At 40.7% G+C, this 25,504-nt stretch overlaps 4 protein-coding genes across 4 annotated transcripts; all 4 read left to right on the top strand.

Annotated features, from left to right (window-relative positions):
• The first annotated feature begins 814 nt into the window (after positions 1-814).
• polr2i (RNA polymerase II subunit I) lies at positions 815-6,637 on the top strand. Its single transcript, XM_076282530.1, has 6 exons — positions 815-994; positions 1,383-1,437; positions 2,011-2,084; positions 3,307-3,381; positions 5,101-5,152; positions 6,260-6,637. The coding sequence occupies exons 1-6, from the start codon at positions 933-935 to the stop codon at positions 6,320-6,322; spliced, it is 381 nt and encodes a 126-aa protein (XP_076138645.1). The 5' UTR covers positions 815-932; the 3' UTR covers positions 6,323-6,637.
• A 219-nt stretch (positions 6,638-6,856) lies between these two features.
• Positions 6,857-8,695, top strand: pglyrp5 (peptidoglycan recognition protein 5). The gene is made up of 4 exons (XM_076282528.1): positions 6,857-7,236; positions 7,330-7,525; positions 7,646-7,764; positions 8,104-8,695. Exons 1-4 carry the CDS (start codon positions 7,167-7,169, stop codon positions 8,280-8,282), a joined length of 564 nt encoding a protein of 187 aa, XP_076138643.1. The 5' UTR covers positions 6,857-7,166; the 3' UTR covers positions 8,283-8,695.
• Positions 8,696-9,276: 581 nt separating this feature from the next.
• On the top strand, positions 9,277-11,480 carry foxg1c (forkhead box G1c). The gene has a single exon (XM_076281576.1). The coding sequence runs from the start codon at positions 9,493-9,495 to the stop codon at positions 10,753-10,755; it is 1,263 nt and encodes a 420-aa protein (XP_076137691.1). The 5' UTR covers positions 9,277-9,492; the 3' UTR covers positions 10,756-11,480.
• A 4,689-nt stretch (positions 11,481-16,169) lies between these two features.
• snrpd2 (small nuclear ribonucleoprotein D2 polypeptide) lies at positions 16,170-18,166 on the top strand. Its single transcript, XM_076281575.1, has 3 exons — positions 16,170-16,300; positions 16,936-17,115; positions 17,785-18,166. Coding segments are annotated over exons 1-3 (357 nt in total). The 5' UTR covers positions 16,170-16,298; the 3' UTR covers positions 17,960-18,166.
• Positions 18,167-25,504: the final 7,338 nt, after the last annotated feature.

Raw genomic sequence — 25,504 nt, 5'->3', positions numbered from 1 at the left:
TGACCCCAATATGACACCTTTGTATGTAACTCTCCAATAGTGGTTCTTATTAAATTGTTTGCCTATCTTACCATCCTCCATACTGTACATGGGGGCAAGATAACCTTGGGTCTTTGTCCAAGCATGTTTGTCACATTTCCGGTTGATTAGAACCATTTAATCATTGTTTTAATTGTAAATATAGGCATTTTCAACAAAGTACCTTGTACAGACATTCCCTGACTTACAAATGTCAACACACTTTCTTTTTATTTAAATTTAGTGTATTCTCTTGTCTTTCTTATGTTGAAAAATGACTAAAGGATTTAGCCTCTGTGTCACTTTATTTTCATACCTTAGTGAAAAAGAAAGTCATTAACTACTTCTGAAAGTTCACAGACACTCTGATTAACTTAAATAAATTGAAATTAGATAGGAAAATGCTTCTGTTAGGTTTTGTATATAAGATTTTTCAGGGGTGCCAATAATTGTGAGCACCATGTTTTAGTTAAAAATATTTATTTCTTCATGAGATTTTCCTTCTTCTCAAAATAAATTTGCTTCCCTTTAAAATTGGATTTTCCCTTTTTTTTTTTTAATTGTGAGATTACAATAAATCACCAACAGATTATTTTTCATACCAGTTTTTAGTCAACTTTAGCAGAGGTGCCAATAATTCTGGAGAGAGTTTGTGTTTGCTGCTAATTAGAGGGAATAAAACAAAGTGAATGATGCTATTTCGTCCTCCACATCATGGGGGCGCCACTTAAACCAATCGTTCTGTACAAGCTATTCAAATGATACTGCGCATGCTTTGTTTAAATCTATGGTTGCATCGAAAGTAGCAGGCAAGAAGGCTGTGGGTCTCCAGTGTTTATCTTTCAGAAAGATAACTTCAATAAATAGAATACTACTGACGTTATCTGGGAAGCTGTCTGAAGTATTCTATAAAAATGGACCTAGAAGGTGGCACGTATGAACCGGGGTTTGTCGGTATTCGTTTCTGTCAGGAATGGTAAGGATACTTAAGCATATGCGTTGTAAACTGCTACTTGCCTTGCCTCCTACTTAACGTTACCTAGTCTTAGGACTTTTATTTGTGTTTTCCAGTCGTTCTAAAATGTTTCAATATAGGTAAAGGAGAGTCGGTATGCCGGTGGCCTGTAAATTAACTTTTAAATTGTATTTCTACCGATGATGGCTTGTCTGCAAAGTGGAAGCCACCACACACAGCAGACAAGACCTTCAGACGATGCCATGAAATGTTTGCTGGAGAGACAAGTACAGGATGTAGGCTAGTCTTGCTACTGTACCCTACTACTGAACTCTAGGTCTTACGCATTTAGCTTCAAACATCTGATCATATGACCTGTGTTTTTGTTGTTTGTTTGTTTGTTTTACAGCAATAACATGTTATATCCAAAAGAGGACAAGGAGAATCGCATCCTGTTATATGCAGTAAGTCACCTGACACCTACTTTGTTGTTACTGATACGTACCACAGGTTTTTGGGTGTTAGACACCAGCCTATATCAATGTGCAGCCTCTATTTAAAATACCTGACTTTTGTTTTATCATGTTAAACATGCATTTAGTAAACCATTCATTGTCTCCTTTTTGAAGAGGCATTTAAGAAAGAAAACAAAGTAGGCTAGTTTAGATGCTCGAATAAAGACTTGGACAAGCAAAGTGTGCATGTAATATTAACACACAGCCCACACACACAAAAACACTTGTGAATTGAATATCCGGTAGTCAACAAGGTATTGAGAACTTGTGACACCATGATGGTAACAGCAAGCCAAGTCCTGTACATTATGTGTATGTGTGTTTAGTCCATTCATCATTCTAGTGTCAGTGTTAAGATCTGATCTGTCTCAATTAATCCCAAATGTTGAGGGATGTATTCTGTGTTCTGTACAGAAGGACATGTGTGTTGAGGGTTTTATACAATAACTAGAGTTCTTGACTGTAATACCTGAGCGTGTTATGTTGTGCACTGAAAATGTCTTCTGTCATTCATGTCCTCAGTGCAGGAACTGTGATTACCAGCAGGAGGCAGACAATAGCTGCATTTACGTCAACAAGATCACCCACGAGGTTGAGTAAGTGTGTGCTCATGTAGTCAGTCAATGCCAGCAATTTAGTTAGTCTGAGGGAGCAATAACAATGTATTCATTTGGTCATAAAAGTAATGAAATCGCCCACTTCCCCTTACAGTGTCACTGTGGCCTTTTACAATGTTGTAAGCAGACTTACTCGAGTAACATCTAAGGCAGGGGTATTCAATTAATCTTCAGCGAGGTCCAGTTACGGAAAATTTCCTCAAGCAAAGGTCCGGAGCATCATAATGTTTAACGTGCGTGTTTAGGCTATGTATATGTATGTATGTATAATATTAGGATGAATGGATGGAGCCTAGTTGTAGATAGATAGATACTTTATTGATCCCCAAGGGGAAATTCAAGAAATAGAAGATTGTAGGCCTAGGCCTAATGTTTAATGTGAAATAAAATAAGTAGCCTAAAAGGCAACATTCGAAATGAGGAGAAATAAGGCAAGATAAGAGTAGCCTAATTGGGGAGAAAAACTGAGTATCCGTGGCTATTTTTAAGATCTTAACGTGAACTTAAAATAAAATTTGAGCTGAGACAAGGATGGATATTCCACAGCTGGTTCCTTGAACCAATTAATCAGCAAGTTTAATTTAATTTGTTTAGTTTTTTTTATGTTGAACCGAAATCCTGGAAACCCAGGAATATCACATTGTTGGGCAGTGAATGCATGTAGGCTTAACTAGATTGTGGTGGATCAATCATATTGCCTTGGGCCTAGCCTACCCAATGGGCCTAGCCTACCCTATGCTTGCTCAAAATATATGCTTTGTCTAGTAGAGGTGCTTCAAATTGGCGCTTAAAATCGTTATATAAAGTTCTGTTTTCGCTGTCTAGCTTTCTCCTCTTTGAGCAATCGATAATTTGAAAATAACTTACTTATCGTTAACTTAGATATCCATCTGATTGTTTCTCGTCCCGTCTCCATAGTAGGCTACTTTACTCACTGACTCGACTTTATCAGAATTCACAGATTTCACTGGCTGAGTAGCAGCAAGCGAAATTATGGTTCCTGAAGCTCCTGAAGTAAATGCTGTTATCCTAACCAACGAAACATTTAGCGCAGCTTTGACATCTTACGTGAAAATCTAAATTAGGCTATTATGGTCTGGGTCCGGATAGGATCACGTCACGGTCCGGACTCGGACCGCGGTCCGCCATTTGGTGATGGCTGATCTAAGGTATTGAATGTTTTCTTGTGTCTACTTTTCAGTGAGTTGACGCAGATCATTGCAGATGTATCCCAGGATCCAACACTGCCTCGGACAGAGGACCACCCATGTCCCAAGTGAGTGACCATCTCCTCGTCTGCCACCATCACAGTCTCTCCAGTGATGTGCTCTCACTGACCCTTTGTAGTACCCAGTACAAAGGGTTACTCTGCAGACAAGTATTGCACCCTTTTATGCCTTGGTGCATTTGACTAAACGCTAAAGCAGATCAGCATTTGGAATTTCCCCTGTTCATGGTGGTGGTTTTCTGCTTTTGCCATTTAAGGCTGAATTTCCTCCTAAACATGTGAGATGCTCTCATGCAAAACTGGGAGGTATTCCAGAAAGCAGGTGTACTGGCTTAACTGGGTATGTTAACCTAGAGTAAGCGGTTAACCTGGGATTTCAGTTCCAAAATGATCAGGCTATGTAAGTCACTATGGTAACATAGGCTCTGAATATAAACTGGTAGGGGGTAGGTTTTGTTCAGGTTATGTCGGTTATTTAAGTGCATGGAGCATCATAATGTTTACTGTTTTGACATTTGTCACACCTTTTGAGGAAGGTCCGATTGACATAGAAGCACAAATCATCCGTGCTATTCACCGTGAGGGGGTGATAAGACCACAACATGATGTCCTTTCTTTTCCAAACGAGTTTTTGCGAGAGCGCTACCGTTTTTCAGCGGAATCCTTCCATCCATACATTTCTAACGTTACGCATCGTGGATCAATTAGAGTAGTATAGAATAAAATAAATCTTTCATGTAGCCTACACCATGGTGGACATTTGTCCGTGGCTCACCAGACACCACACACACACTATTCCATGCTTTCCTAACATCATCGGCTCCATGGATGGAATGCAAGTGCCCATTAAAGCGTCATCCATAAACGAGGCAAATTATGTCAATAGGTTTCCACTGCATACATGTACAAGTAGGTCTAATGTATAGGCCATAGGACACTTCTATTTTTGGATGGGACCCCTCCAATTTGAGAACGACTGGGCTACACGATGCCAGGATCTACCGGGAATCTAATTTGGGCAACACATTTCAACAGGGTGCGTTAGGCCTATACATTATGGGAATATTATCAGATCCACTACAGGCTAATTAATGTATAGGCTCTAACTTGTGCAACATGTGCAATTACAGGAGAACTTGATGGGTAGCCTACCCTGAATGCAGCTTACCCTGATTCCGATGCTGGAGCGCAAAAAGGTTTAACTTGGCCCACAGCAGAACCCGCAAAATAGAAATGACATTTGGGCTGCACAAGGAGTCTATGACCCACTCAATCTGTGACAATAGGCTAGTTTAAGAAAGTATCATTCAAAGCAGTCAATACGTAATGTCCACTGAATTATTTAATATATTGTGCATTTGACATTAATAGGCTTTCCTAAACTTACGCATTTACACTGTCAGTTAGGTTATTCTCTGTCAAGCAAGGTCTCGTTCCTTGGCAGACGCTCAAGTATTGCCCTTTTTTGTTATTACAGTTTTCTCCTCCTCGTAAGCTTCAAGGAGAAATTGCTGCTCCGTTTTCACTCATGGTTTTGACTCTCTTTATAAGTTATTTATAAGTTTGCCATGAACGCGCACAACTCTTGGATAACTAACACGGGGTTGATTGAACTAATTAGAAACCGGTGTTTTGGAACCGACAGCTCGGGTTTAGTCGCCACGGGTTCAGACAACCCAGAGGTTAAGTTTTATCTCAGTGTTTGTTAAACCTCCTTTCTGGAATACCCCCCTGGGCTTGTGTTTAATAATTTCCTTGTGTTTTCAGATGTGGCCACAAGGAGGCAGTGTTCTTCCAGTCACACAGCATGAAGGCTGAGGTAAAGATCACTGTCACTTCCTCCATAACTCTTAAATTCAGGAGATAACAGATGGGACATATGCATATATCATGGTATAGGTAGATATATAAATAAAAGTTAATTGTCACTATTATTATTATAAGGACTGAGTGATGAGTATCATATTGGAGAGTTAATAATTATGGGGTTAAGAGTGGAGATTAAATGAGGGACAGGCAAGGACTGTATAAGGGATTTCCCACAGTGACTAATCAACAACCAAAACTGCAAACACAAAAAATCACCAACAAAGCAGCCTTCATGCACAACAAGTACGCTTCACAAGCAAGTGCTTATGCACCGTTGATGCGGGCTCTAAGCAAATTTAGTAGCCTAATTGCCCAGAGAAAGAACCAAAGCAGGAGAACAAAAAATGTCACCATCAGAGAAACCTTCATGAGCATTTCACTGGGGTTTTCAAGCGGGCACCATTTTTCTTGGCCGTCTTGTTGAATTAGACCCTGAACACCCCCAGAAGGTGTCTGGTGTCCTGGATCCACCCTCCCTCCACTCCCATGATAGGTTCCCTTGCTTCTAAGAAGCCATTGCTTAACTTTGGTTGCCGTTGATTGATTCGATCAGCAACATAACCAGACAACATGTAAGCCATTGATGCAGGCACCAACACATACTACTGACCACTCCAGTCCAGAAACATGTTGTTCACATAATGTTATTTTTCTTTTTCTGGCTTTGAATGCATACAATGTGTACAAAATAACTTAATGTGTGAAATAGCATATGTATTGGAAATTGTGAGGCCTCCCACTTATTTTTGTCACTTTGGAGAAAGAAATATATCGTATTTCTCAACAGCAAAAAATGCAACACGTAAAAATATAATGTCTATATGTGTTGTTTTTTTTCCTATGGATTGCCTTTTCAGGGGCTTTGTATAATCATATATTTAAAATAGTCTAATATTTTATTCCTTTTTTAAAATCTTGGTAATATTGACGTTACTGGCATAGAAGCTAGTTATTAATGCTAAAAAGGATGACATGGGCATGATAGTGTATTTCTGGGTGTATAGTGCATACTGTCTTGGACATTTCCAGAGTGTAACATGCTAAATCTTTATCTCAGGATGCCATGCGTCTGTACTACGTGTGCACGGCCCCCCACTGTGGACATCGCTGGACAGAATGAAAAAGGGAAGAGGAAGTTCCACTGCTACTGCCACATTGGGCATTTCGATCTCTCACCCTGCCGACATCAGTGACTTAACAGGACTTTTGTCATACTGTCCAAAAAGTGTGAGAACTGTTGTGAGAACTGTTGCGCCTGAATCAGGTGCTTGTGAAGAACTGTTTATTCCAGCTTGTATCAGGGTGGATTTTTCTTTTTACTATCGCTAGAAAATTCTCTAATGTCAGCAGCAGCCCAGGCTTTGTCCATATTTGTTGTAGGTATTTTTTAGCCTTTTTTTTACAAACAGAAATTAAATCCAAATGGAAAAAACTGTTTTGCTCTCATTTTCATTTTTTCAAATGTTGTGAATATGTTGATTATTTTTTGTTTGTGATGTGCTTTATGATTAAGGGTATTATGTTTCTCCCCAACAATGCTCATGATATAAATAGGCCTTTTATGTGGAACAATATATGCAAACAAATTCTTGTTTTGAGATGTATGTGATTCATTTGATTTCTCATCACTTAATGGATCCAAACAAGCATCGACTAGTCACCACCATAATGGGTGTGAGTCTTCTGTAAAAAAAAAAAATACTTCCGTGTTTGTGTATTTGGGAGTACAAAATTGTCCTAAATATAGTGAAGTCTTTTGCTGCTATATTGTTTCACTTTTATTGTGCAACGCACAGTTTTCCGTCCGTGCGATCAGTGGTATGGTGTGACATGGGAAAGTACGCGGAGAGATAGTCCGTATCTGAGCATTGAGTAAACCCTTGTTCCGTAATCGCGTGACTGCAATGCCTAGTGACGAGGTGGTGGCTTATTTACCAAACGATTAAAACACATTTGGAGAGGCGATGTTGCATGTAAACATGGACAAAGAAGATACAAGACGATCTGGATACTGTCCGTTCGAAAGGCAGGAAGGTAAGATTATAGCTAGATCTAAGTACTTGGTCATGCAGTTATAGGTAAACTCATACAGAGGACGTAAATAAAATTGCAGTTTCCTTCCTGCAGTAAATATAACCTCTCGATCTGACTGGGGAGCCATGGACCCCCGGAGTAAAAAAGAAATGAGTGAACCTGCCAAGAGAGTGGTCATCCACCACACGACAATCCGGAATTGTGCTACTGCACAGGATTGTATGGAACAAGTAATCCGTATACAGAAGATGCACATGAGGGATAGAGACTTTGATGACATCGGTTACAGGTTAGGTCGTAGCCTACAGTAGCCTAGTTACTTTTTCTTAATATAATCCCTGTCTCGTCTTGCTTTAATTGTAACGAAATGTATTACTAAAAGTTGCTTTTGTTAAACTTGTTTTTGCAGCTTCTTAGTCGGGCAAAATGGGATGGTATATGAGGGACGCGGATGGGGCATCGTTGGGGCGCACAGCAAAGGGCATAACCTGGACTCTGTTGGGATCGCCTTCATGGGCAATTTTAACGGTAAGAAAAAAATAAATGAAAATGAGTCCGATTTTATATTGTAGCCTATCCCATTATATACTTTAGAATATTATAGAAACCCCAATAATTGCGACGTCACCAAGATTACAAATGTCTGATGGGTTAAATGCAAATATTTACCATTAGGCTGTATTAACTACTTATGTAAATTATGCCGAAATAGGACATTATCACAACAACAATTAAGCAAATAATTTCTCCCCATGCAGCAGTTTTGCCTAAACCTAACCCAAAGACGGCCGTTGCAATGATTTGTTTATTTTGCCATCGGGCTCTCCTCCTGATCATGACAACATGAAGTTTGCTCTCTCTTTTCAGATGATGTTCCTACTTCTGCAGCTTTGTCATCCGTCAAACGCCTGCTACAGCATGGAGTGTTACAGGGCTTCTTGATCTCCAATTACACCATTTTGGGGCACAGGGACTTAGCGAGTACCGAGTGCCCCGGAAATAAACTTTATTCTGAAATACAACGCCTCAGGTCTGATAGGGAGTAAGTCTACTGACATTCTCTAATGTTTGTTTATCTAAATATTTTCATTGACAAGACTGTGGGTGAGTGGTGGCGGGGTGAAACACTTTGTATTGTTCAGTGTTTCCATCGACTCGATGTGGTGAGTAACTTTTGTTAGCTCTGCACATTTGATAATACATAAAGAACAGCTACCATTTGTATCTGTTTGAAGACCATTATACTGACATATTTTATTTATGCATTGCCGACACATGTTCTGTTCTCTAAAAACGCCAACCTCTAAATTGTACGATTTGTCAATGGGTGGGGGGTAAATGTTGGTAGGCCTACATGTAAATGTTTATAATGTGTTTTTATTTTTATATTGTTATTATTTTAAAATGTATTTTAATGTGGAATTTTCATGCAATAATAAATGTAAATAATTAGACTGAAGTGAATCTGAAACCTGCTTGTTTCCATTATTCATTAATGAAGGATGATATCGTGGTTGTGCACAACATTCTTTTTCGCTAAACCAAGGAAACACAACCAGTAAAACCTGTATGACTGATTATTTGTGAAATATGTACCCCTTCGTTATATTTCAACACTGTAAGCCATGCGTAGATATACATTCCCAGCAAGTAACCACCTGCAACGTCTTAGGTATTAGGAACATAGCACCATCCGTATCAAACTGAGAACATATAGGGAAACGGTAAAAGTTAAACATTGCGCTGCGCTTTGTGCATAAAACGCCGCCTTGCCCGTCAAATTCAGTAAAGAAAAGTAAGTGTCTCTTGGCATATATGGCTGAGTTTGGATCAGGTCAACTTAGCACATGGCATTGGCTTAGTTTGTTTACCTACTCACCTTCTCGACTGTGTACTTTGGTGTACTACTTTGCACCTTCACACACATCTCTAACCGTTCATCTTTGACGGGCACTTCGCCAAACTGTTGTGTAAACAGAAGGGAAGGGCAGAGCCAGGGAGGCGTTCCCTTGGGCAAAGCGCAGGTGAGCTAGAGTTTCACGCTCCTCGGAAGTGTTATAATTGGGCCCCGGAGTTCATTGATCTGTCACAGAGATTGACAGCGCTGTATAGTCATTTACTGTCATTGGATGAGTCCTCGCGCTTATGAGGAGTTTCGTTCGTTCTCAACTTTACGCACGGACGCGCGACTCTCTCTTCAACAACATCCTTCTGGACCACTCCATAAAACGACTTCCACCAATGCATAAGTGAGTGATGCTGACCATGAACGACCTAAAAACGCCAATGAAACTCCTCCACAAGTCGTCTTTCAGCATCAGCAGTTTGTTATTTCAAAGCGAGATGCTGATGAATGAGCGTGGTCCCCTCATGGATACGTCGCGCTCTGGAGATATCAAGACTCTGTCCCGAGAACAGTTTTTCACGGATCAGAAAACGAGATGTGCACTTATTCGAGATGGGAAATATACTTTCAAGGATGACAAGAAAAACGGTAAGGCACGCTGCAGCTCAATGCGTGTTGATAAATTGTTACCCAGTGATAAGAAGAGAAAGGGGGTGAATAAATCGGTTGACAGAGTTGAGGTGAAAACAGAAAGAGAAGGAGACAGAGGGAAGAATGGTAAACCTGAGAAACCCCCTTTCAGTTATAATGCTTTGATCATGATGGCTATTCGGCAAAGCCCGGGAAGGCGGCTTACACTCAATGGTATTTATGAATTTATCATGGACAATTTCCCGTACTACAGGGACAATAGGCAAGGGTGGCAAAACTCCATTCGGCACAACCTGAGCCTCAACAAGTGCTTCGTAAAAGTGCCGCGCCACTATGATGACCCGGGAAAAGGCAACTACTGGATGCTGGACCCATCCAGTGAGGACGTATTCATCGGTGGCACGACGGGGAAGCTCCGACGGCGTTCAACGGCTGCGTCCAAAGCAAAACTGGCCATGAAGAGAGGACCTCGAATGGCGTCCGCCTCTGCTGCAGGTCTGGCATTCACGGGATCCTTCTACTGGCCAGTGCCTCCTCTCCTGGCCCTGCAACACTCTGCACACTCACACCCATGTTCGACGTCTTTTCTAGGGTCATCTCAGAGTAACTACGCAGCCTCGTTGCTCTCTCACAGCTCGCACTTAACTTCGGCTGTACCCCCCAGCTCGGACAGACAGTTGCCCGCCACCCAAGAGAACACTTGCTTTGGAATAGGGGGAGAACAACACCGACATCACCAAATGACTGCAACTGCTTCCTTTGCGTCGTCTTCCTTGCCTTGTTCATTGCCTCTACCATGCTCTTTTAACCTGCTCTCTGGTCAAACCAGTTACTTTTATTCGCACCAGCTTCCAAACCTGGCCGATTTTACGTCTTGGTCTCAAGATGACCACTCACAACCTAAACCATCACCAGTCGGGCCTTTTCTGTCTGGAAGGAATTCCTCTGATTACATGAGTGGCTTTTGCTCAGAGCTTCCCAACTATTTTTCTCCTTTCAGCTCCTCTCTCAACATGCAGTAAAATGTTGTCATCACCTAATACACTTTATAATCCAACATGGTAATTTTACTGCCTTGGAAAGTGACAATACCATAATACGTTTTTAAAACTTTTGTGTTTTAAAAAAGGTCATTTTATGGAACTGAAATATTTAATGTGTGGTATTATCATCTAAGCACAATTCATTATTAAACTGGATGCTATGATGCAGTGACTGTTGAGAGTAAGACCTGGCAGCTTACTCTCACTCAGTGTTATGGAGAAAATCAGTGTGTGTGTGTGTGTGTGTGTGTGTGTGTGTGTGTGTGTGTGTGTCTGTGTGTGCGTGCATGCATTCCACAAATTTTCAGGAGATAGGTTTGCATGCACCATAATCTTAGCCTATACTTGCTTGTTAATGGAGAGCCTGTGTATCTTCAACATCTTTGATTATGTTCATGAACTGTATAAAACTATGTAAATACTATGAGAGACATGTTTCAAATACCCAATTGGTCATTAAAGTATTAATTATGCAGTAATGCCCAGATGTACAGTGTTCTGCACATATGTTGAATTGGGCATTGACTAAAACGTTGCGTAACCCAATGAACCTCATTCAGAGTATTGTGCAAAAACATTGTTATAAGGTGGCACCACAATAAAGTGCTCTGGAAAAACATGGAGTTTGTGCTGAACCTGGCTTGTATTCCAGTAGGATGAATGAAATGCAAAACATTTCAAAGGTCGCAGCCGTGGCCTATTGGTTAGCGCTTCGGACTTGTTGCTGGTTCGAACCCCGACCAGTAGGCACGGCTGAAGTGCCCTTGAGCAAGGCACCTAACCCCTCACTGCTCCCCGAGCGCCGCCGTTGTTGCAGGCACTGCAACTGCGCCGGGATTAGTGCGTGCTTCACCTCACTGTGTGTTCACTGTGTGCTGAGTGTGTTTCACTAATTCACGGATTAGGATAAATGCAGAGACCAAATTTCCCTCAGGGGATCAAAAGAGTATATACATTAATTTAACCAAAGTAAATGTTAAATAACTTATGAAAAATATATGTTAATGTAGAGGTATACGTGTATATAGCAACAGACAATGAATGTCTGACAAAAATGACATGAAACATATTTTGAGGAAAATTGTCTCTGTTTTTTATATGTTTTCATAACTCGGCAACCGCTCACATTACATTTTTCAGGGAAAACTTTGCTGAAAACTACATCAGGGAGGATCTGATTTTGTTTATTTCTGATTTCGTTTTTCTGATTCTTTTTTTCTTCTTGCTTGTGTTTAGGTTTTCATATTTCACTTTGCTTATTTTTTCCTCATGAAGAATTCATTATGACAATAAAAAAAACAAGTTCAAGGCACATTTCTGTAGGAAATCTATAGGGTGTTTTTAAATGTTAGTGACATGTTTTGAGTTGAAATTAGATAACATAATTTCCCTGACATGTCTTTCCATTTTTGACGTGATAAATATTAGAGATGATGAAGAGAAATCTGATATGACGAGTCCAGACTCAAAAGAGTCCACAGGGCATGCAGCTGGTGGTTCTCTCTCTCTCTCTCTCTCTCTCTCTCTCTCTCTCTCTCTCTCTCTCTCTCTCTCTCTCTCTCTCTCTCTCTCTCTCTCTCTCTCTCTCTCTCTCTCTCGCAGTCCTTCACACATAATCACACTTAATTTTCTATTTTATATTCCCACCAATTGCTACATGAACAATTATAGGTTAATGTGATGTACGAAGCAATTAATTGTCCCCAGCCATGACACTGATATGTCATTTCTGTGACCGTCCCCAGAGTACAATCATGGAGGTAATGCAGTAGAGTACAGTATACTCCAATGGGATCAGACAGAAAGGCAGACTTTCACCACCAGATCCCCAAATGGAAACTCTATTACTAACCAATTAAATGATACCTGCCAAATTAGTATCGTACAATTCAAAAATGATGGCAATGGCCATTAATGATTTCTATTTCTACAGCATGAGAGCGATCTATTCATCTGTTTACTCACTAAGTAGGACAAACAGTGTGCATGTGACACCTCAGCATGTTATCCTGTTCAATGTTTTCTTAGGCTCAATCTCGCACTTCAGTGAACATGAGCTCTCAGAAATGCATTTTTAAAGAAGCTCTAAAACACCCATAACAACCCTTCTCTAACTGGTTTCACTTGCATCAAATATCACTTCAAATATCACAATTCAACCACACAAACACCATTTGGCCAAAGTAATAACAATTGTCTACCATTTCCATTTTGAAATCTGGGTACTTGAAGTAAACAGTCAATAAAAGTTTCCCTATGGAGGGGCTGAACCAAGACTATGCAAAAGATGGTATGTGTCTGTTGGTGAGTGATCTCATTGATCTGCCTATACTGTTACAGTCACACATGACATCACTGCTTACTGAACTTTCCCTCACCTTCTGCTGGGCTCTTGTAAGACATCAACACCAAGAAGAAAGAACACAGACGTGCAAGTGTCTCTTTGAGGACATTGGAACAGGATTCTGGAGCCGTGTCTCACTGAAACAAAAGATTACTCTATTAGGGCATAATCTTGTCTTTTGCAGAACATGTACATCAAACATCAAGTATACAATGCTTCTGGTAAACTGCAGTGTCCATACAACAAAACCTTTACGACTCCTGTTCTGAGCACTTGGATTACACTGTTAGTCAGTGCACAAGATAAGAAGCTTGGAAAAGTAAAGGAAGAGTTAAAAAACTCATTCTGCCCTGCAGTGGCGGCATATGATAGTTTTCTGTTAATTTCTGTAATAAATAACATCCCGTCTCTGACAGATAATGTGAATAACCCACACCTCTGTCACTCACCCCCCAAACTTTATAACCCAAGGAAAAAAGATAAATCAAAGCTATTGACTCCGAAGTTTAACATGTGACGCTTCACAGAGGTCCTGAGGCTGACAGTTGTGCTCTAAGGCCCTGTAGCCAGACCACACACATACACACACATGCACATGCCTAGCTGCAAGGTATTGGTGCTTAACAAGCTCATACTGCATATAGTGGTTACAATCATGCTCAGCTTTCCATGTCTATTTTCCATCCCTGGGGGGAATGTTCATAGGCATTCAAAAGGGCAGCGTCTGTAAAAGAAAAGGAGTCGTTTGAAAGGGGTCCAACTTGTGCTGTATCACTGGTCTAATCCGGAGAGGAGGAGGGGGGGATCTTTCATTTCAGCCTGACAGTCCTCCTCAGCTTTGTAAAGTCATTCCAAAATTCGTGTTCCCCTCCCGAGCCAGCGCACGGCGGGCGCGATTATCCTCGGCAGAAACCGCCACCCTGTGAAATCACACAGCCGAGGCGGCACTCTCTCGGGCGCCTGCCTGGCGCTCGCCAGTAAGCCAATCCCTGGAGTCTGAAGCAGCACACAGATACACATCTTTGTCTCTCTGACACACACGCTTTGCCCCTCACTTGTCTGACCGCCTCTCCCATTCCCCAACACACCGAGTGCATAACAAAGAGCTACCTGTTTAGGCTTAGGCTTGGGCTTTCTCTTTACCCTAATGTGTCAGTATCCACTACTCTGGAAGGAAGTGTAGAAACCATCTTGCATGTTACTGAAGTCATTGTGCTCTGCACTTTAATCAAATGTCTTGGGACCAATGGGGTATGGTTATATGAGATATAGGTTAGAATCAGGGTTTGGTTGCAGAGAGATTAATTGCAAATTGAGAATACTTTTTAATTATAAAAATCCTAACTGAGTAAACTTTAGCCACAAGTACACAGCTTTGCTTAATCAATCTAGAGCCCATTTTGTTGAGCTGTCCCACCACATCATAATATTGATGGCCGTGCTGGCATCATCTCATAGATCATTTGGAGTATCTGTGAGAAGCATGCATTCAGTGGCGGTCCTACCTTGTATGACGCCCTGGGCGACCACCATAAGCCCCTCCCCACCCCCATTTTGAAACAGTATTCTTTTAATATTGGGTCAGATAAATCAAATACTTTTTGTTGTAAAGTTTTTTTTTTAATCAGAATAAAGATATTTTATTCTGGAAGGTCACAAATATCAAGTCACAAATATCAGGCATATGCATTTTGTAGGAGTCCTGCCCAAGTAGTAAGTTAGTAATGAGTTAATGGGCAAGTCTTATGTAATATAGATAATTTCATAGTCAGGCAAAATCAGTTTGATAATTCAACACCATGGAAACAAACACTGAGGACCTCACCTCACATGGACTGTCAACATCCACACTCTAAGAAATACAAAGACTATACTTCCTTCATCAGCTGCAGAAATTCAAGGTGCCAACATATATCTTGAAGGCCTTCTAGTCTTCAGCTATGGAGTGTGTTCTAACAGGTATCATTAAGTGTCATCACCTGGTATGTAAATTGTACAGTTTGGGATTGCATTGCCCTGCAGAGAGTGGGATGTTCTGATGAACGTCCCATTAGAGTGCCTCTCCCTGCCCTGCAAGACATTTACACTAAAAGAGCGTGAATATGGGCCAAAACCATATTAAAGGCACGCTATGCCGTTTTGGCCGTTTCTTCGCTGTTATCTCGATTTTTGCTCAGTTTTCTCTACAGAGCTCCCCCTACAGCTTCAGAGTATTTACGACACTCCTCGTTCGGTCAGTCTGCCGTTTCCTCTTTCCCTGTTCCTCCTAACAGTTTACTCGCTTTCTGCTTCTTTTCGCCGGCTCTGCCATGACGAATGTCTGAGAAACCCCATCGCTACCTTCATCTAGCCGATGTCTGGCACCTATGTAGTGCCGTAAAGCAATTTGCTACATCGCGAGACCGCGAGACTTTCTGACTCTGAGGCTGCCGGCTTGCAGAGGCCACCGGCTTGCTGAGTTGCCGGACCTAAGTTGCAAGGCTGTTTTTTTCTGCTCACAGACAATAGGGGGAAGCGAGATGGCCACCATTCAACCCAAAAAAGTCAGTCTAACCATTCCAATAACTCTGAAGATAAGTTACGATAAATTAAGCTAAAACTGCATAGTTCCCCTTTAAAAAAAAAAAAAAAAAAATGTCACACCCTCACAATGGACTGTTCAGCCTGTTGAGATTAGGTAGATGGATCCACATATAGCAAAGTCAGAAAGACTGGAGGAGTCTTCTTCCTCAGGCCATTCGGATCCTAAACACAAAAATGTTTAACACTACATGGACTTAGGCTACTTGCACACATGGACATAGGCTATAGGCCTACCAACAATATTCAGAAACTGCAAACTTACGTTTCTGACAATTCATGCATGGCCTTGATTGATTTTTGGAAGTAGGCTACTTATCATTATTCTGATATGAAAATGTTTCCTCGGTGGCCCTCAGCTGGCTCACGAAATAGGCACGCATTAATATAATTCGATGTTTATTTATTTATTTTTCCAAGTTGGTCGCAACCCGGAAAGATTTGTTTGGCGCAAATGTTAACCCGGAAGTATTCTTTGCTACACGGTGCTCAGTACGTTGAATGAACGTGAAGGTGTGCAATCGACAGCAATTCAGAAGTCGCTAAAAGGAACGTGAAGTTGTGTTATTTTTCAGTCACTGAAGACAGTAACAACACAATGTAAGTTTTATACGTGACTTTGTTAAACAGCTATTCACTATGTAGCAGTAGTGAAGATGAAACGTGTTGTGTACTGACTGGCGAGTGCAGCTAAGTTAGCATTTAGCAAGCTAACGATGAACATTATTCTACCAGTCCCATATTAGGTTATGCCTCAACGATATCATGAACATGTGGGTTTCAAAACAGAATCCCATAATGTCTCTCTTTTATTGAGTGTGTACAGTGGTGCATACTGTAGTTGCGTCGCTGTGGTATCCATGAATTCGTTATGGTCTTTGTTATTGCTGTTTCAACAGCGTGATTGCCTGCTAGTCAGTGTTACTGGAGATTGTTCAGCTAGTTTACGGTGTTGCCCATCAGCGTTACTTTGTAACTCGTTAAACAAATGGTTAAGTTGTAGCTGGCCTACATAACCATGAAGTTGAAGTGGCGTTCAGTATGGTGCTAAGACATAAGTAACGGTATCGTGTACATTGGTTAAACCCTAGGTTAGGCTAGGGTTGATAAACTGTTTAGACTCGTTGCAACAGGTGAACACTTGATATGTTTACACAAGACTTATATAACCACTTCAACCCTTTCTGACGTTACTTTAACCACTGTGTGTCTATGTCGCATTTCATATTGCACAGGAGTCTGTTGAACAAGCCAAAGTCGGAGATGACTCCAGAGGAGCTCCAGAAACGCGAGGAGGAGGAATTCAACACTGGACCCTTATCTGTGCTTACACAGTCAGTGAAGAACAACACTCAAGTCCTCATAAATTGCAGAAACAACAAGAAGCTTCTTGGACGAGTTAAGGCTTTCGACAGGTATGATCATTACTAAAAAAAATCAAGGCCTGTACATCCTTGTGAAATACAGTACATTCAGTGAAAGTTTTTAAAGTGAAATATGCTTTCATCATAGAGATGTACGTAAATGTATGATGTTATAGGCTGGTGTTCTACTATGGATAATGTTTAGTTGTTCACATGTGTAGGCTATTATAAAAGTATATTTACCACGACTGTTCGCGGACCACTTGGGATAGCTTGCAGACCACCAGTGGTCCCCAGACCACACTTTGAGAAACACTGGTTTAGGCCTACATGGACACTTAATCTGATTAGAATCAGAAAAATGTCTCAATCGGAATAAAAATTACATATATAAATACCTTGATCAGAATAAAACTGCAGATTCGTGTGTTCCGTTCTTGTTCTGTTCTTGCTCCGATTGAACAGCCATTTATACGGTCAATCAGGCTGTCTGCTGCAGCTTCTCCAGTGAAAGTGCTGTAGCTATTCCGATCAAAGATCCTAGAGCGCTTTTAAGCATTTGGTCGGAATAGAATGTACTAATAAATAGATGGCACAATTGTTTTTCTTTCGGAATAGTTAAATCAGAATGACAGAAAAAATGTCCATGTAAACATGGCTTATGTTTCACAATAATAATACCCTGGTAACTCAAAGTGATTTCTGCTCATGTTTGGACAGGCATTGTAATATGGTCCTGGAGAATGTGAAGGAGATGTGGACAGAGGTGCCTAAGAGCGGAAAAGGAAAGAAGAAGTCAAAGCCGGTCAATAAGGATCGCTACATCTCCAAAATGTTCCTGAGAGGTGATTCTGTTATCGTCGTGCTGAGGAACCCCCTCATCACGGGCAAATAGACTGTCAGAGTAACATGCCAGTTTGGCCAAACGAATGCAAGTCTTGGTGTGGACAACTGGTCCGACCAACCAGTCTCGAGAATCATTGTGTCTTTTGACTTATTTGATTAATGGAGTGAATTTCTTGATTTTTGTTTTTGTTCGTGTGGCTTCTTCTTTGAAGCAACTTTAGTTTACTACTTTTATAAAATAAACATTGTGACGATAGACGTGACTGCTTTTTTTCTAAGAATTGGTTACGTTCTCTTGCTCTTAGTATCTCTTTATGAAGTAGTTGAGCAGAACCATGTTCACTTGTAATTTTTACGGGTACCCTTTCACTCCCTTCCTCCCTCCCTCCCTGCCTAAGTTCTACAGGCTGTTTCCCCTGGCGTAGGCTAGGGTGTCAGTGTTGATTTCAGCCGGCGGTGCTCAATCTGTGACAAACTGCCGTTTAAAGGGCCCTGCATTATTGATGAGACCAGATGTGCTGACTGTCACTTCACACCCTCTGTTCTCCCATACATAAACACACACACACACATTCACTCACTCCCTGAATATTTTTTTTTTTTTTTTTTTTTTTAAATCATAGACCAAATTATTTCTGCATTTTATTCCTCATGCCTGCTTCATCAGGTGGTGCAGGGGAGCCTGGTTATGCTTTTATGCTTGGCCATACCGAGATGTCTTCTTGCCTCCAACATTACGCTGAAGATTCAACTGAAGAACTTTTTTTTAATGAAGTGGATCATTGCAATGCCCCCCCCCTCTTCCTGCCTCCAACAAGCATATTCATGTATGAAAGTGAAGGAGAGAGAACAAATGGTGATGGTGATATGTACCAGGTGAAGCAGGCTGGGCCAGAGGAACTACATGCAAGGTCTGTGTGTGAGCTCACATTCAGAGATCACTGTCCTCTCCAACTGTTCCAACTTCCATCAGTTTTCTGCAGAGTTGTATCTGATTGGTTTGCTAACTGCTGGTCAGAGTTGATCTGTGAAATGTGGCATAACTTGATGTCATCTCACCCTCCCTGTTGTAAATTTGAACCAGTGCTATTTAAGCTTTCAAGAAACAGGTTCCTTAATCCTATTGGTAAAATCCAAAACACAAGCCTTTGTTGTTAGTAATCTCATATTTGCTTACTCTGTGTTGGCATAAAACAGGATTAGCAATCGTCCTTTTCATTTCATGCCTCATCAGTAAAGGGACATATGAAAGCAGGCAAAAATAAGAACTTTTGGCACAGAATCTCAGAGGGAGTGATCAAAGGCAGGAAGAGGGTATATTTAATTCAAAAGGCAATCGGGCACGGTGGTGCGATAAGAGGGGAAGTGTGATTTTGATAGCGATCTGTCATGCGTCAATTCTCTGCTATCCTCGCGCAACCAAACACCATCGCCCCTTGCGAGGCTGCACCCGCCATCGATCGTCCGAAGAAATCCGAGCTGCCGCAGTTTGTTTCCAAGCAGGTTCGCAATCGGGGTGTCAGCGCCGCTGGGATATGTGCGGGGATTGACAGAGGGCATTGCTAACAGCTCTGTACCGTACACACACACACAGTCTCTCGTGCACACATGAATCACCGTTTCGCTGCGCTGCAGGGTGGCATTTCCACCAAAGAAAAGGCCAAGTGCAAGAGTCATTTTTACATGAAACATCAATGTAGAAGTTCTTACAAGAAATGATGTCTCACCTGTTACACTATTCAGCATTTTATTCCTATATAGCCTACTCCAGCGTTTCTCAAACTGTGGGTCGCGGAGACATGCAGTGGGGCGCGAACTGACGTGAACAGTTTTTTTTATTTATTTTTTTATCTGTAGCCTGGGCCCAGGTAGCACCCGATGCGCAATGGACGCACTGTGTTATTCATAGGGAAGCGCTCGTGTCAAGGCAGCTTAGTTAGTCCCGACCTACATGAGATTTTGAACGTTGTTGTGAGAGTGGTGAATTTCATCAAAACCCGGCCCTTAAAAGCGCGTCTATTCTCCGCACTTTGCGAAGAGATGGTAGCTGACCAAAAGGCTATACTGTTTCACAGCGAGGCAAGGTGGCTTTCCCGAGGTAAAGTGCTGTCGCGCGTGTTTGAGCTCCGAGTCTCCTCTTCTTGGTGGAAGAGCGCATGTTTGAATCTGAATCTGCAAGCACGTTCACTAATGAACATTTCTTGACGAAGCTGGCCTATCTTAGCGATATATTTGATATATCTTAGCGATAGGTACATTTGAGTTAAATGTCCAGTTACAAGGCAAAGACAAGGACCTACCTCACCTAGCAAATAAGATTACTGCATTCACCAAAAAAACTTGAGGTATGGGACAGGCGCCTCGATCGCGACAGTATTATATGCCTATGCCTTTGAGATTTCTGCGAAATCGCTGAAACGTCTGATTCGGGAGCCACTCCCATGTATTAAACAGTAGGCCTACATCACATCCCTGCAAAGTTTATTTCAAAAATATTTCCCAACCAGCAGTGCTTAGTAGATGACTGGATTATGGATCCATTTAATGCAGCATGTTTTCATTGAATATATTGTAATGCTGTAAAATATGCTTCCTAATATGTTGCTGGAAAACAGAAATATGTGTGTTATTATGTATTTATTTATTATTATATCTGCAGCACCAGCCGATTTTAACTCTGTTGAAGAGGATATATTTAGAACTTGTCATTATTTCAATAAATTTGACAATTTTAAGCTGGACCTACCACTTTCTTAGAGCGATGAGGGACAGGTGGGGCTCAAAAATGCCCCCTTGATCAAAGTGAATGAAAGAAAAAGTTTGAGAACCACTGATCTAGTTTGTTAACTACTACAGTCACGAGTTGGGTCGCGATTGTCTGTCATTTTTAAAAAGTGGGTCCCCAGAAAAAAAGTTTGAGAAACACTGGCCTACTCCAACATATTAGTCAGGCAAGTTATGCGCCCGCTAGCCTATTAAAAGGCAAGATTCAAATCGTTCCATGTTTTTCTTTCATTTCTGAAAGTTCATGCATGAGCTAGGCCAATTTATACAAGTCCCTTTCCAAAAACTTGGGACAGTGTATAAAAAAAACAAAAAAAAAACAAACTCCTATTATTTGCAAATAATAGGCTCAACCCAAAATTTGTTTAAGAATAGGCCTAGTTGTACACAACACATCAATTGTTAAAATCAGAAATGTTATCGTCTTTTGAAAAATAGGCTATATGTTCATCTTGAATATAATGTCAGTAACACCTTTCAAAGTTGTGAGGGGCATGTTTACTACTGTGCCTTTCTAGATGTGCAAGCTGCCCAGGCCATATAGTAATACACCCCCCATACATAAATGCTGGATTTGGTCTGTGCACTGATGACAAGTTAGATAGTCTCTCCTTTTTAACCCCAAGGAACCAAAGTCCATGATGTCCAAAATTATTTTGACTGGTCTAACAACAGTTTTCCATTTCAGATTAGATAGTGGCATTTCTGAATTGGATCATGTTTAAATATGGAGGGAACTGTGTTCATAGACAATCATAGACCCAGCTCTTTAGAGAACATCTCCTCTCATAGCACCACTTAGGCTACAACAAGTCTTGCTGACCAGCCGTCTTAATCTGACATGCACGTAACTGTTAAAAACAGCACTCACTGATGCACTTATTCTGTACCGTTTTTTAAATTGTCCTAAAATTGTTGACAATTGCTTTAAAAACTAAAAAAAAAAGAAAAACTGTTTACCATGTTGTACGTCGCTTCGGCTAAAAAAGCGTCAGCCAAATGTAATGTAATGTACAATGGTTACCAAAAGATTTCCTGCATTATTTAGTTAAAAAATGAAAGCCATGTCTTTGTTTTAATCTTTGATTACGACTTACAGCTCATGAAAATCAAAAATCAGTAGCCTATCTCAAAATACAATAAAGAGGTTACAGAAATGTCAGTTTCCTGATACGTTTATCTCTCAGCCTGGTTCAGTAAACAGAACTACAATCATGGGAAAGACTGCTGACTTGACAGTTGTCCAGAAGATATCTATTGGGTGTGAGTTTGACAGCGTATTTTTCTGACAGTGCATGCGAACTGTGGCCAATGCGAAGTCAGACGCACAAAGTGGGCAGAGTCAGACTGAAGTTAATTAATAAAAGTTAGATACATAGATCCAAATTTAACACTGGCTGCATGTCATTGGTTTATTCAATTTCACTTTACCAGAGAGGTCTTTCCCATTTCAGAGTCTCCACCTTGACGTATAGCTACCTATATCGCTGCCAAACTCGGGCCCATTGACATCCCAAGGGGTCAAGCCACAGCAGGGCATTGCTGAAAAGGTAGGTTGTTCACAAAGTGCAGTATCAAAGCATATTAATGGAAAGTTGACTAGAAGGGAAAATTTTAAAAAGTGCACAAGCAACAGGGATGACCTCAGGCTTGAGAGGATTGTCAAGCAAAGCTGTTTCAAGAACTTGGGGGAACTTCACAAGAAATGAACAGAGGCTGGAGTCAGCGCATCAAGAGCCATTAATGGCTATAAGTCGCATTCCTAGTGCCAAGCTACTCTTGAACCAGAGACAACATTAGCAGCATCTTAGCTGGGCTAAAGATGAAAAGAACTGGATCATTGCTCAGTGGTCCGAAGTCCTCTTTTCAGGTGAAAATAATTTTTGCTTTTCAGTCATTACAGTGATGATTTAGGGTGCCGTGTCATCTGCTGGTGTTCGTCCACTGAGTTCAGGGATGGATTGTGGTTGAAAAAAGGCCCACAACCATTCACGCACACACACACATTAGTTGTCTATCATGATATAGTCTCACAATTTAAAAAATATTGTATTATTCATTAATGATCATTATTTTGCCTTGTGCCTTCATTCAAGTAGCCTAAACAAACATGGACATCATATAAATGGGGGTCTATCAGTAAATGGCCGTGAGTATCTGTTTTTTATAAGACAAAAAGACATTGCACATACATATAAAGCATCTCTTAGTCATAGACCAACTTTGCATGTATGTACAAATTGCATTAGTTAGCACTGCTGTGGGTCAGCCAACCAAAATATCTTACCATTAGGGAACCAGCAGAGCTATTCCTTGTAAATATGTGGTAATTGTTACCTAACTATAAACATAAGCAAACATCTACACAAGTAGACAATGCGACTCCTTCTTCATTATTCAATAATGAGGCAGCAACATGTCTGTATTGTGCAAGGGCATCACAAATCTAAGCGCCATTACCACCAAACATGCATGTGCAGCCTGCGAGAGGCAGGGACGTTGGAACTATTTTCTGTTAGGGGTGCGTTGGAACCATACCTCCATGGTTGGAACAGATGGTGGGTGTGCATGGTACCTATTCATGGGTTTCATCGGGTCCCTTTCCACAGGTGTATAAAATCAATCATCTTGATTATCAATGCAGACTGCATGGTGCTTGATTAATACACCTGTGGAAAGGGACCTGATGAAACCCATGAATAGCACACATGAGCGCACCCAGACCTAGACCCTTAAAATCATCAGGTCGGACTGAAAAGAATTCAAATTCTGGTGGCTAAATAAACCATCTTAATACACTTTGAGACAGACAGAAATATTAAAGACAAGGCCGTTTTCTGTCTGCCTCACGTCAACATTTAATTATCCCATTCAGACCTACCACATTTAACTGCTTAACTAAATGAAAAACATATACCACCCATGAACATCACCATACTTAACTCATGTTGACAATGGAGAAAACATGTAGCATACAGAAACTACATTTTGTACCAACATGTTTGTAGAAGCAGGTGCATTTCCCTTTCTTTACTTAGTTATAGCCCATGTTCCATGTTAATGGTAGACAGCAATGGCATGCAAAAAGTGTGTTTTGGGGCAGGTTTTGCCATCACACACACACACACACACACACACAAACACACACAGCAGACACTGATACTGGTAACCCATTCTAACTGAATTAAGAATGCACTTACCACAGGGATGTTTTCAACTGCGTTTTGTTTGTCCAGGTGAGCATTTAGTTTTTAATCTTATTTTTAGCTCTTAAAAACTTTGGTGACCTTATAGCTGACTACAGGCCTGCTTACCTGCATTTATGCACAGATCTCGTTGTCAAATCAAATATAGGCTAGAGCTACTTTGAAGAAACCAAAGGTGAAAGGTTGACGTGAAAAAAGGTATGTGTGGCATGAGGTAGTGAGATATTTTGTCAGTTGCGAGAGTTGGCAGCCTTGGTGACACTGTACCTTTCCATTCTTCCTTGCATCCCTCATATTCCCCTCATATTCATCCTGCATATTCAAATTGCAATGGCACAAATGTTGTTAGTTTTATGAATGACAATGATAACTGATAGAATAGACATAGCCTACTGATAGGCCTAAGTGAACCATTTATTTGGATAGCCATACACTAGCTACTTGGCTGATGAAACATTGAGCCACAGCCATTGGATGGACTTTTCCAGAACGTCCAGATTGCCAGTCCGCCCCTGACTGTGTTTGGTCCATGCCGTCAATGCAGCTGTTTACCAGGAGATTTGAGAGCAATTCATGCTTCCATCTGCTGACAAGCTTTATGAAGATGCTTTATGGAGATCCTGATTTCCTTCTCCAGCAGGGCTTGGCACCTGCCCATAGTGGCAAACTTAACTGGTTTGCTAATCATGGTGTGACTGATTGGCCAGTCAACTGACCTGACCTGAACCCCATACAGAATATATGGGGTGCTGTCAAAAGGAAAATGAGAGACACCAGACCCAACAATATAGCAGATAGAAGAAGGTCGCTATCAAAGCAACATGGCTTCCATAACACCTCAACAAAAATGGCTTGAAATATTTAATTTTATGTATAATGAATCTAGAATATATGACAGCCTCACTTTTTGAAATAAATTACGGGAAAAAATTAACTATTCCATGATATTCAATTTTTTTGAGATGCACCATAGCTTTAAACTTATATGTACAGGGGTCAGCGACCACATGAGGGAATGCGGATCTAGCCGCTTCTCTCAAAATCAGGGTGAGCTCCATATAATCAGCTTTGGTGACAGTCCTTGCTAGAGTTTGCATGACACTAATAATTAATGATTGTATATAAAATAAATAAAAGTAAAACATTATGTGAACATATTTTTCTCAGCTTGTTCCTAATAGCCTTTTTTAGTTATTCTTATTTTAATTTTTACCCTTTTTAACAACCTAATTCAGTTCTATATATACACTGATATACTTTCATATAAATGCAACTGTGAAGAACTGGGATTTAATGCAGAATTTGTCTGATTTGCCTGCTAAATATTTTTGAAACACAACATGTTGAAAAATATTTAGCTGTCAAATTAGACTAATTCTGCAAGGGTAGTCTATGAGGATAATGCAAATATTATTTGTGTCTACAAGGGACACAAATCCCATGCTTAATTCCTTTGAAATGTGAATAAAATGAAAAGTGTTCAAATAAATTAAAAAAATAAGGAGATTTATTGTGATCATTGGTCGCCATCTTGTGGTGAGCAAAACGTGTGCATGCCCTTCAGAAGGCCAGTAGAGGGTGCACTTGCATAATACTAAGCAGAG

This window comes from Alosa pseudoharengus, unplaced genomic scaffold (assembly GCF_046254945.1).
Source record: "Alosa pseudoharengus isolate Yale_2024_CS ecotype anadromous, Long Island Sound unplaced genomic scaffold, YU_APseudo_1.1 YU_APseudo_1.1_scf_13, whole genome shotgun sequence".
Classification (NCBI taxonomy): Eukaryota; Metazoa; Chordata; class Actinopteri; order Clupeiformes; family Clupeidae; genus Alosa; species Alosa pseudoharengus.
This window is presented reverse-complemented; position numbering and strand designations above follow the sequence as displayed.

Bases quoted from the DNA above. Each gene is read 5' to 3' on its own strand.
- polr2i (XM_076282530.1), top strand. From the start codon at position 933: ATGGACCTAGAAGGTGGCACGTATGAACCGGGGTTTGTCGGTATTCGT. The intron at 3,382-5,100 runs GTGAGTGACCAT...TTGTGTTTTCAG, and splicing joins GAGGACCACCCATGTCCCAA to ATGTGGCCACAAGGAGGCAG. The intron at 5,153-6,259 runs GTAAAGATCACT...TCTTTATCTCAG, and splicing joins CACACAGCATGAAGGCTGAG to GATGCCATGCGTCTGTACTA.
- pglyrp5 (XM_076282528.1), top strand. From the start codon at position 7,167: ATGTTGCATGTAAACATGGACAAAGAAGATACAAGACGATCTGGATAC. The intron at 7,237-7,329 runs GTAAGATTATAG...TCCTTCCTGCAG, and splicing joins TCCGTTCGAAAGGCAGGAAG to TAAATATAACCTCTCGATCT. The intron at 7,526-7,645 runs GTTAGGTCGTAG...TTGTTTTTGCAG, and splicing joins TTTGATGACATCGGTTACAG to CTTCTTAGTCGGGCAAAATG.
- foxg1c (XM_076281576.1), top strand. From the start codon at position 9,493: ATGCTGACCATGAACGACCTAAAAACGCCAATGAAACTCCTCCACAAG.
- snrpd2 (XM_076281575.1), top strand. The intron at 17,116-17,784 runs GTATGATCATTA...ATGTTTGGACAG, and splicing joins CGAGTTAAGGCTTTCGACAG to GCATTGTAATATGGTCCTGG.